A 12,453-nucleotide genomic window follows, 5' to 3' on the forward strand; every position below is an offset into this window, starting at 1 on the left:
TTTCGAGAAAATTTAAGTAGCTCCTTCAAGGTTGCATACTTTTTTTCGATAGGAAAAACTGGAGAAAGCCAGCTGTTTCAATATCCCGAATCTGCTGCCTAGGTAGACGTGCTACCAACCGAGCTAACTAGACTTTCAGAAAAGAGTTTTTTTTACCACCGCCGTTCTCGGAACGGCTGGCTTTCTCCTATCCTCTCCTTTTCTCTTCGATTTCGGAACGATTAGACCTGAGCAGTTACTGTCCCCCCTATATCAACAAACCTCTTGAAAGTGTATGTTCAGATGGGAATAAATTTGGGATTTTCCTCTCCTTTTTTTCCCAGACGGCCGAAAGTCCGAAGCACCACACTCCCGATTGCACAGCCAAGACGGACCAATTAGAATTGAGAATAAACACGGCGCTGCAAACTTGATCCATCTAGAGCTCCGCCCCCGCATGAGTGGCTGTAGATATGTAAGTAGCCAATGAGAATCGAGGATTATAAGCCCCGCCCACTTGAGCTCAGCTCAGTTTGGTAACTGAGTGACCAGCTCAGTTTGGTAACAATGGTAACTGGTGGTCTTAAGGTTGGAATCAGAAAATCGGCTTTTTTTAAAACTGTTTCGAGCATTTTTTTAAATACGTGACAAATGTAAACAGATTTCTTTTAGCTTAGCAGGGAATGCTCTACCATGGCCACTTACAATGGCACATTTTTCCTCCAAGTACGGATACCATAGAAATCTATATGGTCAAAGTCAAAAACCTGACTGATTTCGTCTTAGGACTTTGGATGAAACTTCTTTAATTGGTTTTATTTTTAGAATAGGCTTAGCTTTAGGTAGATCCTAGATTTTGGTAGCTTTAAGGTGGATTTAATCAGCAACTTTTGGCAGCTCTTCCACCCCCCAACTCCATAGTGTAATAAATATTTATCTAAAAATTAATAATGTAATTGTAGATTTTTCGCTCTGTTCGCTTAACCGGAGGCAAAATAAATTAAGCTGTCAGTTTTGTCTCTCTCTTGGAGGGTTTCAGCAGTTATTATCATATATAAGTTCTGTGGGTCAACTTGATAAGGAGTACCAAAAGGCAGATATATTTTGCAGAACTTCAAAGAAGAAAACTTCAAAGAAAAACTTCTTTAATTGATTTTATTTTTAGAATAGGGAACTTCAAGAAAAGTTTTTTGAAACTTTTGTCTCTAGTTGAAAGGATAAGAGTCTCTTGATAGGTTTAGTGTTTTAGTTTAAGATTTCCAATTACTTTCATTGTGATTTTTTTATACACGAAAACAATATTGGATTTAAAGCTTTAGAAGTTGTATCTATTCATCTACCTATGTAGTTAGTAGTTACTATGTTAACTTTTTCTTTAACAAAAAAAAAATACTCTTCTTTATTTGATTTGAAATGACGTGAAGAGCCGTATTTTCTGTGTGGAAGTTTTTTTTTAGATAACACCAGCACCCTAGAATTTTTCGGGTTGAAAAGACGCCATCTGGGTTGTCAAAAAAACGTGATGAAAAAAAAAGAAGAAAAAAAACCTCCACAAGAAAATGTAGCCTCTGTTAAATTTTCCTTTAACTTGAAAATATGTACTCTTTTTTTATTTAACTTACATAGTTAGGTTCGGTTGTTGGCTAGGTTTATATTAGACATCCTATGTACCTACTGACATTATTGCTTACCGTTATATGTTTTTAGATCAAGTATCCAAAACATATAACAGTAAGCAATAAGATAGGTGCGGTTGTCATCATGACATTTTCTTTAAATATAGGTACTTCATAATTAATGAAAATTTCATCCCCTGATCTACGAGTTCATGTTAAAATAATAATAATAATAATAATAATAATAATAATAATAATAATAATAATAATAATAAAAATACAGTTTCAGTATGTTACATAGTTAGGTTCGGTTGTTGGCCAGGTTTATATTAGACATCCTATGTACTGACATTATTGCTTACCGTTATATGTTTTTAGATCAAGTATCCAAAAACATATAACAGTAAGCAATAAGATAGGTGCGGTTGTCATCATGACATTTTCTTTAAAGATAGGTACTTCATAATTAATGAAAATTTCATCCCCTGGTCTACGAGTTCATGTTAAAATGTTGACTTTTGAGTCTGTATATTATATTATATTTTCGTGTCCAGAAATTACACAAGCAACAAACAAGTTTAGAGTCTGTTCGAAGACTACATTACAATTTACAATCGAATAGACTTGTTTATCCTGCCTAAATGAGACTGAAAAGTGAAAAGTCCCTTTACGGAGAACACTTTGAGCTTGTAGATTCGGGGGCTCTATTGCTTTGTAACATTTGTAGATAGAAACCTTACAACCTCGTAATTCTCCATTTAGTGTCATAATTTAGGTAACGTAAGTTTTACTTTTATTTAGGTAAATTCCAGGTGGGAATTTCAGTTAAATTCCTATTGAGAATTTAGTTGAATTTCAATTGAGAATTTTAGTTAAATTCCAATTGAGAATTAAGTTAAATTCCAATTGAGAATTAAGTTAAATTCCAATTGAGAATTAAGTTAAAAATTAAGTTAAATTCCCATTGAGAATTAAGTTGTATTCCAATTGAGAATTAGGTTAAATTCCAATTGAGAATTTGAGTTAAATTCCAATTAAGGATTAAGTTAAATTCCAATTGAGAATTTAGTTAAATTTCGATTGAGAATTTAGTTAAATTCCAATTGAGAATTAAGTTAAATTCCAATTGAGAATTTTAGTTGAATTTCGATCGAGATTTTTAAAAGCCTAATGAATGGAATTCTCAATTGTAATTTATTTTTCTTCAGAATTGTTCATAAATTCTATAAGAATAGACTATTTTTATGGGATTTTACCTGAAGTTCTTTAGAAATTGGCTATTCTTATCCACAGTAAATTGTCCTTAGGACAAAATAGACAACAGCAAAAGCTCGTCACTCATGGCCACAGATATTAAACCAGACCGCGTTTTACGAAGTCAGAGTTGGCTTCAATTCTGGATTGAACTGGGTAGGTATTAAGAACAGTTCCATCCTAGGTTGGTCTCAATCTGATTTGGTAAACCCTGCTTTAAGTTGTATATTTGTGACTTACCAGTGTGGTAGTTCATAAAAAAAAAGATGAGCGTTTCACCGCCGTTTTTATTTCGTATCAACGAAACAACTGCTACATTAGACGCATGTGGTCTGTGTCGTAGCATGCCCGTCCCGTAGTATGTCCCTCATCAGATGGGCGATAAGAGACACAATACTTCCCATTTAGATACTGGGTCAACACGAGAACACCAGAAAGACCGCTTTTATTTTAAGTGGCAGAGTTCTTAACATGAGCTCTTCCATCCAACGGGACTTACTTTGCTTACCTGAGGATGGCGTAACAGAATCACTCCCGGACTCATCAGGGGTGGCCAATCTTAGACTCGTTGGGGCTCGAACCGGGGCCCTTCCGCTACCCACACTTCTATCCAGCCCTGGTCTGTCATTCATAGACAATCTTCGTTCCAGGGATGGTCTGCCGTTCAGAGATAATCTTCCTTCCAGGGTCGATCCGTCGGAAAAGTTCCGTTCCAGGGACGGTCTATCGATTTTGTTGAGGGAAGGGGTTCGTTCTATTTTGTTCAGGGACGGCGTGCGTTCCATGACGTATTGACTGAGGTCGGAGTCCGCGCCCAGTAGGGATTCCATCCGCTGAAGACGTTTTTCGTGTCGAACCTGTGATATAGAATAGAATAAAATGTCAAAGAGAATGGAGTAGAATGGAATAGATTAGATTAGAATCAAATAAAATAGAATAGATCAAAATAAAATAGAATAGAGTAGAAGAGACATTGTCTGACTGGGGGACTTTAAACAGGGAATAGAATAGAATAGAATATACCCTGCTTATACTGCCAGAATGAGACTGAAAAGTCCCTTTACTCCCGCAGTCTAAGCAAGGTCTCATGTATTTGGTACAATATTTTCAAAAATAAATTACAATAGACCCTTGCTTAAATTACAAAAAAAAAAGAGAGAAAAAAAAGGGAGTACTTATACCAGCCTGAAATTTCCCTTGCTAAAGAAATAGCAAAGTGTTAAGCGTTAAGCATGCTTAAATATGCTTGTCACAAATATCGTTCCCCAATAATTACACCTGAAAATTTTTATGACTTGACTAAGACTCGAACTATTAACCTGAGCATTTACTTACATGTCTGTGATCAACAGCCAGTCGATTCAACACAGTTTCATACATCAGAGGCAAATATTTCTTCATTTGATTGCTTATTTTCACTCTGGGTTTGGCCTGGTTTAGGTTGTTGTTCATATCATGTTTAATTTATTAAATTGTTGTTCATATATTGTCCAATTTAGCATTACTTACGTGTCTATGATCAACAGCCAGTCGATTCAATACTGTTTCATAGAGCACAGGCAAATATTTCTTCATTTGAGTGCTTATTTTCACTCTGGGTTTGGTCTGGTTTAGATTGTTGTTCATATTTTGTTCAATTTATTAAATTGTTGTTCATATATTGTCCAATTTAGCATTACTTACATGTCTATGATCAACAGCCAGTCGATTCAACACTGTTTCATAGAGCACAGGCAAATATTTCTTCATTTGATTGCTCATTTTCACTCTGGGTTTGGTCTGGTTTAGATTGTTGTTCGTATCAGGGACATATCCTTGAAAGAGGGGTAAACTTAGGATGTCTTGAAGGGAGGGCAGACCAGACTGTAGGGCTTTTGAAGAGAGGATGGATTCTAACAGGGCACCTGAAACAGAGAATGGTCACAATGGAGGAGTTGCAAATGGGTAAAAATTATAAATAAATGGTCGATTCCTATGTAAAAAGTTGGGAAAAATCCATGAAGAAAAGGTCAATTTCAGCAATTCCTACGTAAAAAGTTGTAAAAAAATCCAGATCTGAGGTCAAAACTCCGAAAAAGTCATTTTAAAAGGTCTCAAATTCAATTCATATTTGCCGCTCAAATATAAAAGCTCACAGAGTTGACGTCAGAGTTTTAGAGATGTGCAGAAACGCGGTCGCACAAACACATTAATTTGTTGCCTGCAAGGGAGCTTTGCTCGGGACAGTTGATGTGACGTCATCACGTACAGTAGCGTAGGTCGTGACGTCAGAGTTAAAGATTTACCGGTATGTTTTAAATCGGTTTATCTCCGGATCTAGAAGTCGTAGAAGGAAAAGAAAACATCCCTTGTTCCTCTTTTTTTTTCTGCTCTTTGACTTAGAAACCTCATCTAACACCCATATTTATGAACAAAATGCTGGCTCTTAAGTTCGTGCTAAGCATAGTCTCAAGGCATTTGATTGGTGGATATTTGACAAACGAAGCGGGAGTCATGAATTATGACGTCATCGCCTACGGGAGCGTATGCGATGACGTCAAAGTTTACGATTTACCGGTATTTTTTAAATCGATTTATCTCGGGATCTAGAAGTCGTAGAAGAAAAAGAAAATCCCTTGTTCCTCTTTTTTTTCTGCTCTTTGACTTAGAAACCTCACCTAAGTCTTATTCTTCTAAAACTTGTGGCACCCTATCAGTCATATTTTTCCACCCTTAGTGCGGTAAATCTGGAAGTTCTTATTCTTCTAAAACTTGTGGCACCCTATCAGTCATATTTTTCCACCCTTAGTGCGGTAAATCTGGAAGTTCTTTAAATCATTTTTCCATCGAAAAACACTTTGTCACCCGTTGGTCCTCATTTTTCCTGCTCTATGACTTTGAAACACCACTCAAGTAAGCGCAACTGATCTATTTGACACCAATAATTGATTTTTTTTTTTAAGATGGGTGTTTTACCACCGTTTTTATTTCGTCGCAATGAAACAACAGCTCTGTGAAAGTACTGTACTTACGTATGTCAACATCAATCGCGTCCGACACCAGATCACAGGTGACACTCTGCAGGGGACATCCTGTACACAGTTCATACAGGATGACTCCGAAACAGTACACATCTATAGATTCCATGCTAGTACACAGGGAGCGGGCTTGTATTAGACAGGGACGCAGGAGAGGTGAGACACCCAGGTGGAGGTTTTCTAGCTCGCTAACCTGTATGGAGGTGTTGGAAGTGACTAGGATGTTACCCGTGTGTAGATGCCCTAAAATAATAATAATAATAATAAAAAAATATAGACCGATTAATAATAATAAAAAAAAATCGAATAAAAAGGGTATTATAGGTATTTTAATTATTAATTTATAATGTCAGAATGAGACAAAAAAATCCCTTAGCCAGCCTAGTTAGCTTAGTTGGTAGTGCGTGTGCCTTGTAAGCGCTAGGCCGCGGGTTCGATTTCCGCCCGGGGCGGATTTTATCCTGATGGGATAATGTTCGTTCTCGGAACGGCTGGCTTTCTCCTATCCTGTCTTCCTTCTCTCTCCGATTTCGGGACGATAAGACCATAGCGTTTACAGTTCCCTCTGTCAAACTCTTAAAAAAAAAAATCCCTTTACTCCTGCAGTCTTAAACTTCGTCCGTGCCGCGGTGGGAATCGAACCCGCGGACCTATCTAATGCTTACAAGACAAGTGCCCTTGATGCTTACAAGACAAGTGCGCTACCTTCTAAGCTAACGTGTCTGGCTTATGAGGAAACAAGATAATAATATAATAATTAAATAGTTATATATAATCAGATAATAATAATAATAAAACATTAACACAATAATTACCATGATTACAATCACTTTCCCGGTGCAAAATCTTCAGTCCATGGAGTACTTGCAGACAAATCCCAATGATCTTTCTCACGTCCAACTAGCTCCTTCACTTAGAGTCTGGGGAGTATTTGGACATGTCGGAACTCTTGGTAGGGTGGCTAGTAATGAACATATCAATGTCGCGCAATACACCTCTGTGTGGGTGCAATACGGCATGAACTTTTGACACAGCCTATGTCTTGTTCTATGTGACACACGTTATGTGCGCCTTTATGTAGGGATGCGGGGAAGAAAATACAAGAGAAGATATTCCATTGATCTTTTTATAATGTTGCTGATTACTGGAGCATACTAACTGGACTGACCCAATTGTCGACACCTGCTTTGAGCCTTTTTCTCTTTGAAGAGTTTTGATAGAGGGAACTGTAATCTGCTAAGGTCTTATTGGTCCAGGAAAGGGAAGAGAGAAGGAAGGCAGGGTAGGATGAAAGCAAGCCGCCTCCGAGAACGAAACTACCTAGACTTACAAAGGCTCGAGAACGAAACTCTTACTAGATGAATTGATATGACGCTTTTTTTATTTTTATTTTTCTGTTAACCAACTGAGACTTGAACCCAGTCCCCGGATACAAGTCCACCAGTTCCACCATGTACATGGAGCAGGCATTTTGAATTCACGTGACTCAATGGTGTTTAACCGGGACCCACTCCATTCCCCCGTATTGGACCCAAGACACGAGGAAATTCTCTCTAGAACTACTGAATTCCTCTAGACTAGCTGAATTCCTCTCCTAGTACTCTCACCTGTACACTGAGCAGCATTTGAATCACGTGACTCATGTGTTTATCCGGGACCACTCTATCTCCCCCGTACTGGACCCAAGACACAAGGAATTCCTCTAGACTAGCTGAATTCCTCTAGACTAGCTGAATTCCTCTCCTAGTACTCTCACCTATACACTGAGCAGCATTTGAATCACGTGACTCATGTGTTTATCCGGGACCACTCTATCTCCTCCGTACTGGACCCAGGACACAAGGAATTCCTCTAGACTAGCTGAATTCCTCTCCTAGTACTCTCACCTGTACACTGAGCAGCATTTGAATCACGTGACTCATGTGTTTATCCGGGACCACTCTATCTCCTCCGTACTGGACCCAAGACACAAGGAATTCCTCTAGACTAGCTGAATTCCTCTCCTAGTACTCTCACCTGTACACTGAGCAGCATTTGAATCACGTGACTCATGTGTTTATCCGGGACCACTCTATCTCCTCCGTACTGGACCCAGGACACAAGGAATTCCTCTGGACTAGCTGGATCCCTAGATTTGGCCACCCGATAGTACTGTTTGGTGGGCCGCCAGCCGAGGTTCGGCAGAGGTTGTCCCAGTTCGTAGTTCTGTTCGGATCGTAGCCAAAACCTATTTAATATTTAAGCACATTTTCAGAGAACTACTATTCAAAATCTATTGAAGATATCAAATTTATCAAATTTCTTGGTAATATTATTTGGGTAATTTTTTTAGTTCTCTGGCCACTATCTTTAACTGTCTGTGTTATTAGAAAACAAGTGTTCGGATTTCTGATGTGGGACATCCGGCATACTTATCTACTCCTGTTTGAAATCTACTCGACCTCATTTTATTGCTTTCCTTATCCTATGCCTATAGGAAGGAAAGTATAATGTATTTATTGTTCTTACTAATAGGATACCTTCGTACCTTAATAGACTTTCTCCTATTACCTGAAAATTCCTTTGGGAACCTACTTTGCCTATCTAACTGGAACATAGCGGTTAGGTTTACTAGAAACTAAGTAGATGTATGTCATTATAAATGGACTGTGGAATTGTAGTCTTTATAGCAGCGGTTCTCAACAGTTTTTCACCCGCGCACCTCTTGGGTACCCGGATTTAATCTCATGTACCATACTTTACCTATCTAAGTGGAACATAGCGGTTAGGTTTACTAGAAACTAAGTAGATGTATATGTCATTATAAATGAACTGTGGAATTGTAGTCTTTATAGCAGCGGTTCTCAACAGTTTTTCACCCGCGCACCTCTTGGGTACCCGGATTTAATCTCATGTACCCCCGTCACCATCATGATGAGTAGGTACCGGGTACACATAGGTACCTAGGTTGACGTGAACCATTACGACTGAGTTCTAAACACACTCAGTACCTTTTGAAAGAATTCAATACTTCAGTACCTTGAGGTCAAAATTCAGTACTTTTCTGGACTGTACCGCACTGATAACCCATCAAAATTTGCTTTACTCCTGCAGTCTTAAACTTCGTCCGTTCCGCGCGGGAATCGAACCCGCGACCTATCTAATGCTTACAAGACAAGTGCCCTAATGCTTATAAGACAAGTGCGCTACCTTCTAAGCTAACGTGTCTGGCTTATGAGGAAACAAATAATAATAAAATATTAAACAATAACTTACCATGATACAATCCTTTCCCGTGCAAAAACCTCAGTCCATGGAGTATTTGCAGACAAATCCCAATGATCTTCTCACGGCCCAAACTAGCTCGCTTCACATTAGAGCTGGGGTAGTATTTGGACAGGTACGACTCTTTGGTAGGGGCAGTACATGAACATATCAAGTCGCGCAAACTACCTCTGGTGGCCAAACGCTGAACTTTGACACAGCCTATGTCTGTGCTGTGAATCACGTCTATGGGCGCTATGTAGGGATGCTGGGGAAGAAAATACAAGAGAAGATTATTCATTGATCTTTTTATAATGTTGCTGATTACTGGAGCATACTAACTGGACTGACCCAATTGTCGACACCCTTTGAGCTTTTTTCTCTTTGAAGAGGTTTGATAGAGGGAACTGTAACTGCTAAGGTCTTATTGTCCAGAAAGGGAAGAGAGAAGGAAGGCAGGGTAGGAGAAAGCAAGCCGCTCCGAGAACGAAACTTACCTACTAAGGATAAAATCTGATATGACGCTTTTTATTTTTATTTTTCTGTTACCACTGAGACTTGAACCCAGTCCCCCGGATTACAAGTCCACCAGTCTCACCTGTACACTGAGCAGCATTTGAATCACGTGACTCATGTGTTTATCCGGGACCACTCCATCTCCCCGAATAGAAGAGAAGATTATTCATTGATCTTTTTATGTTGCTGATTACTGGAGCATACTAACTGGACTGACCCAATTGTCGACACCCTTTGAGCTTTTTTCCTCTTTGAAGAGGTTTGATGGAACTGTAATTGCTAAGGTCTTATTGTCCAGAAAGGGAAGAGAGAAGGAAGACAGGGTAGGAGAAAGCAAGCCGCTCCAAGAACGAAACTTACCTACTTAGGATAAAATCTGATATGACACTTTTTATTTTTCTGTTACCACTGAGACTTGAACCCAGTCCCCCAGATTACAAGTCCACCAGTCTCACCTGTACACTGAGCAGCATTTGAATCACGTGACTCATGTGTTTATCCGGGACCACTCTATCACCCCCGTACTGGACCCAAGACACAAGGAATTCCTCTGGACTAGCTGAATTCCTGGATTTGGCCACCCGATAGTACTGTTTGGTGGGCCGCCAGCCGAGGTTCGGCAGAGGTTGTCCCAGTTCGTAGTTCTGTTCGGATCGTAGCACCATGGAGATGTGTTGTAGGGCCGTGTCTGTGAGAATAGAATAGAGTAGAATAAATCTCAAATTCTTTGTGGTAAAGCAGAGCTTTTTCACAACTTTAGTGGATATCACAACATTACTAAGTGCAAGCTTTGCAATCAATTTCCACATTTCAATAATCTTTTCACACTGGTAATGCCGCCACTGGTCGCTACTCGATTAAAGCAGCTACTCAATTGTCCTCACGAGGCTGAGTGCACCCCGAACTCCAAGCACAGAGCCGAAAAAAAACCTCGGCCCCGCCGGGAATCGAACCCAGACCTCCTGCGTGCAAGCCTAGTGTGATACCCACTCGGCCAAGGAGGTTGCTATAGAGTAGAATAATAATAGTGCTTATTTATACTGCTCGCATAGGACTGTCCCTTTACTCCAGCAGTAGGCTACTACTATTATTGTGGTCAAATTCTCAAATTATATTGAGGATAAAATTCCATACCTCGGCTGGATTGAACCCACGCCCTCCTGTTTACCAGGCGAGCGCCTTGACCACTATACCACCGAGGCAGGTTTGGGTATGGTTTACCACGCCCTCCTGTTTACCAGGCGAGCGCCTTGACCACTACACCACCGAGGCAGGTATAGAAGTATAACTATAGGTACATAGACTATTATTGTGGTCAAATTCTCAATTTATATTGAGGATAAAATTCCATACCTCGGCTGGGATTGAACCCACGCCCTCCTATTATTGTGGTCAAATTCTCAAATTATATTGAGGATAAAATTCCATACCTCGGCTGGGATTGAACCCACGCCCTCCCTTTACCAGGCGAGCGCCTTGACCACTACACCACCGAGGTAGGTATGACCACTACACAACCGAGGTAGGTATAAACCGAGGTAAGTTTGAACCCATGGCCTAGTGCTAGCCACAGCTTACAAGGCAGGCGCCTTCCAAAGTGTTTAAAGGTGGATTTCACCAACCTTAATTATTCTAGCCCCTAAGACAGAGGTTCTCAAACTGGGGGGCGTAGAGACAAATCAGGGGGGGCGCGAGCTTTTCCTATAAAACTCAAATTCTGAAATTCCTCCCGCGCTAACTGCTTGAGCCACTGAGGTTGGTTCGTTTTGTTTTTTCATAAAACCTATAAATTGGTAACCAACTTACTTGAATATAAAAAAAAAAATCTCAAAGTTTCAAATTCTCGTTTTGTTATTCCATAAAACCCATAGGTAAAAATCTTGAACTCATTGTTGAGATGCACAAAATCATTGTATCGCTTCAACACTTGCCACGTAGAGCTGTGCGAGCTCCATCCATTTTGAACTTTGATGATGTACTCCTGGAATGTAAATAGAACTTTTGAGGACAACCAAAAGGAGATAAAGTCTGGTAGAGCCAGCCTTCTTAGCTTGAAGGGTAGTTGCTTGTCTTATACCTAGTCTCTCTTCCAAAGCAGTTTAAACAAGGTCTTGTATATTTGATGGGATAGTAATACACACAAGGGTGAGATGACAATTTGTCATCTATAAAAGACCTTGCTTAACTTGAAAATAATAATAATAAATTAAAAAACTTTCTGTAACAAGCAAAAGTAGCATACATTCAAATCTATTCTATGCTGCTTACAGTATGTCCTTGAATAATCTGAGTATTTTCAATGGTGGCTTTCAACGGATATGTTCGATCAACATAAATAGTAGCTTGCTGGGATTTTTCAAAAATTGCCATGGTCAAAAATAGATGTGTGGGGCTGGGTTGTATGAAAAGCTCTTGTTCATTATTTTGTCTGAAATTAAACAAAAATAAATTTGTTGATATTAAATGAACTCAAAAACTTACATGCCACTCCCAAATCTCCAGAAATACGCAAAATATTGTGTATTTCTATGAGCTTTAATATCAAATGATTGGAATAATTGTAATTGTATTTGTACAGGGCTTGAGGATAGACATAATCTACATGGCCCTAGTCATTTTGTTATAAAAGTAAATCAAAATATAAAAGGTATAAGTGAAATACATGGTGCTCCTATAGCTAAGTACATATTGAAAGCAAAAGAATATTAGTGAGATTATTAAGTACTTGCTTAAATAAAGAGAAAAAGAGATAATTATGTAGTAACAACATAGATTAATTTGAGTTGCCTGATAATGTTTTTTTTTTTTTTTTTAATGATCATTTCAAA

General features: G+C 39.0%; 1 protein-coding gene and 1 long non-coding RNA gene across 2 annotated transcripts in view; one reads left to right on the forward strand and one right to left on the reverse strand.

Moving 5' to 3' along the window:
• Positions 1-363: 363 nt before the first annotated feature.
• On the forward strand, positions 364-2,887 carry LOC113471114. Its single transcript, XR_003393937.1, has 2 exons — positions 364-1,609; positions 1,901-2,887. It is a non-coding gene; the product is annotated as an uncharacterized LOC113471114 (long non-coding RNA).
• Positions 2,888-3,040: 153 nt separating this feature from the next.
• LOC103518135 (PX domain-containing protein kinase-like protein) overlaps positions 3,041-12,453 on the reverse strand; it is an 11,587-nt gene continuing 2,174 nt past the window's right edge. Inside the window, exons 5-10 of the mRNA XM_026830013.1 lie at positions 10,081-10,313; positions 9,122-9,377; positions 5,861-6,109; positions 4,533-4,753; positions 3,349-3,706; positions 3,041-3,060 (exon numbers count right to left, since the gene is read on the reverse strand). Coding sequence (XP_026685814.1) covers positions 3,041-3,060; positions 3,349-3,706; positions 4,533-4,753; positions 5,861-6,109; positions 9,122-9,377; positions 10,081-10,313 — 1,337 coding nt within the window. The remainder of the gene's footprint in view (positions 3,061-3,348; positions 3,707-4,532; positions 4,754-5,860; positions 6,110-9,121; positions 9,378-10,080; positions 10,314-12,453) is intronic.

This window comes from Diaphorina citri, unplaced genomic scaffold, assembly GCF_000475195.1.
Source record: "Diaphorina citri unplaced genomic scaffold, Diaci psyllid genome assembly version 1.1 scaffold2087, whole genome shotgun sequence".
Taxonomy (NCBI): domain Eukaryota; kingdom Metazoa; phylum Arthropoda; class Insecta; order Hemiptera; family Psyllidae; genus Diaphorina; species Diaphorina citri.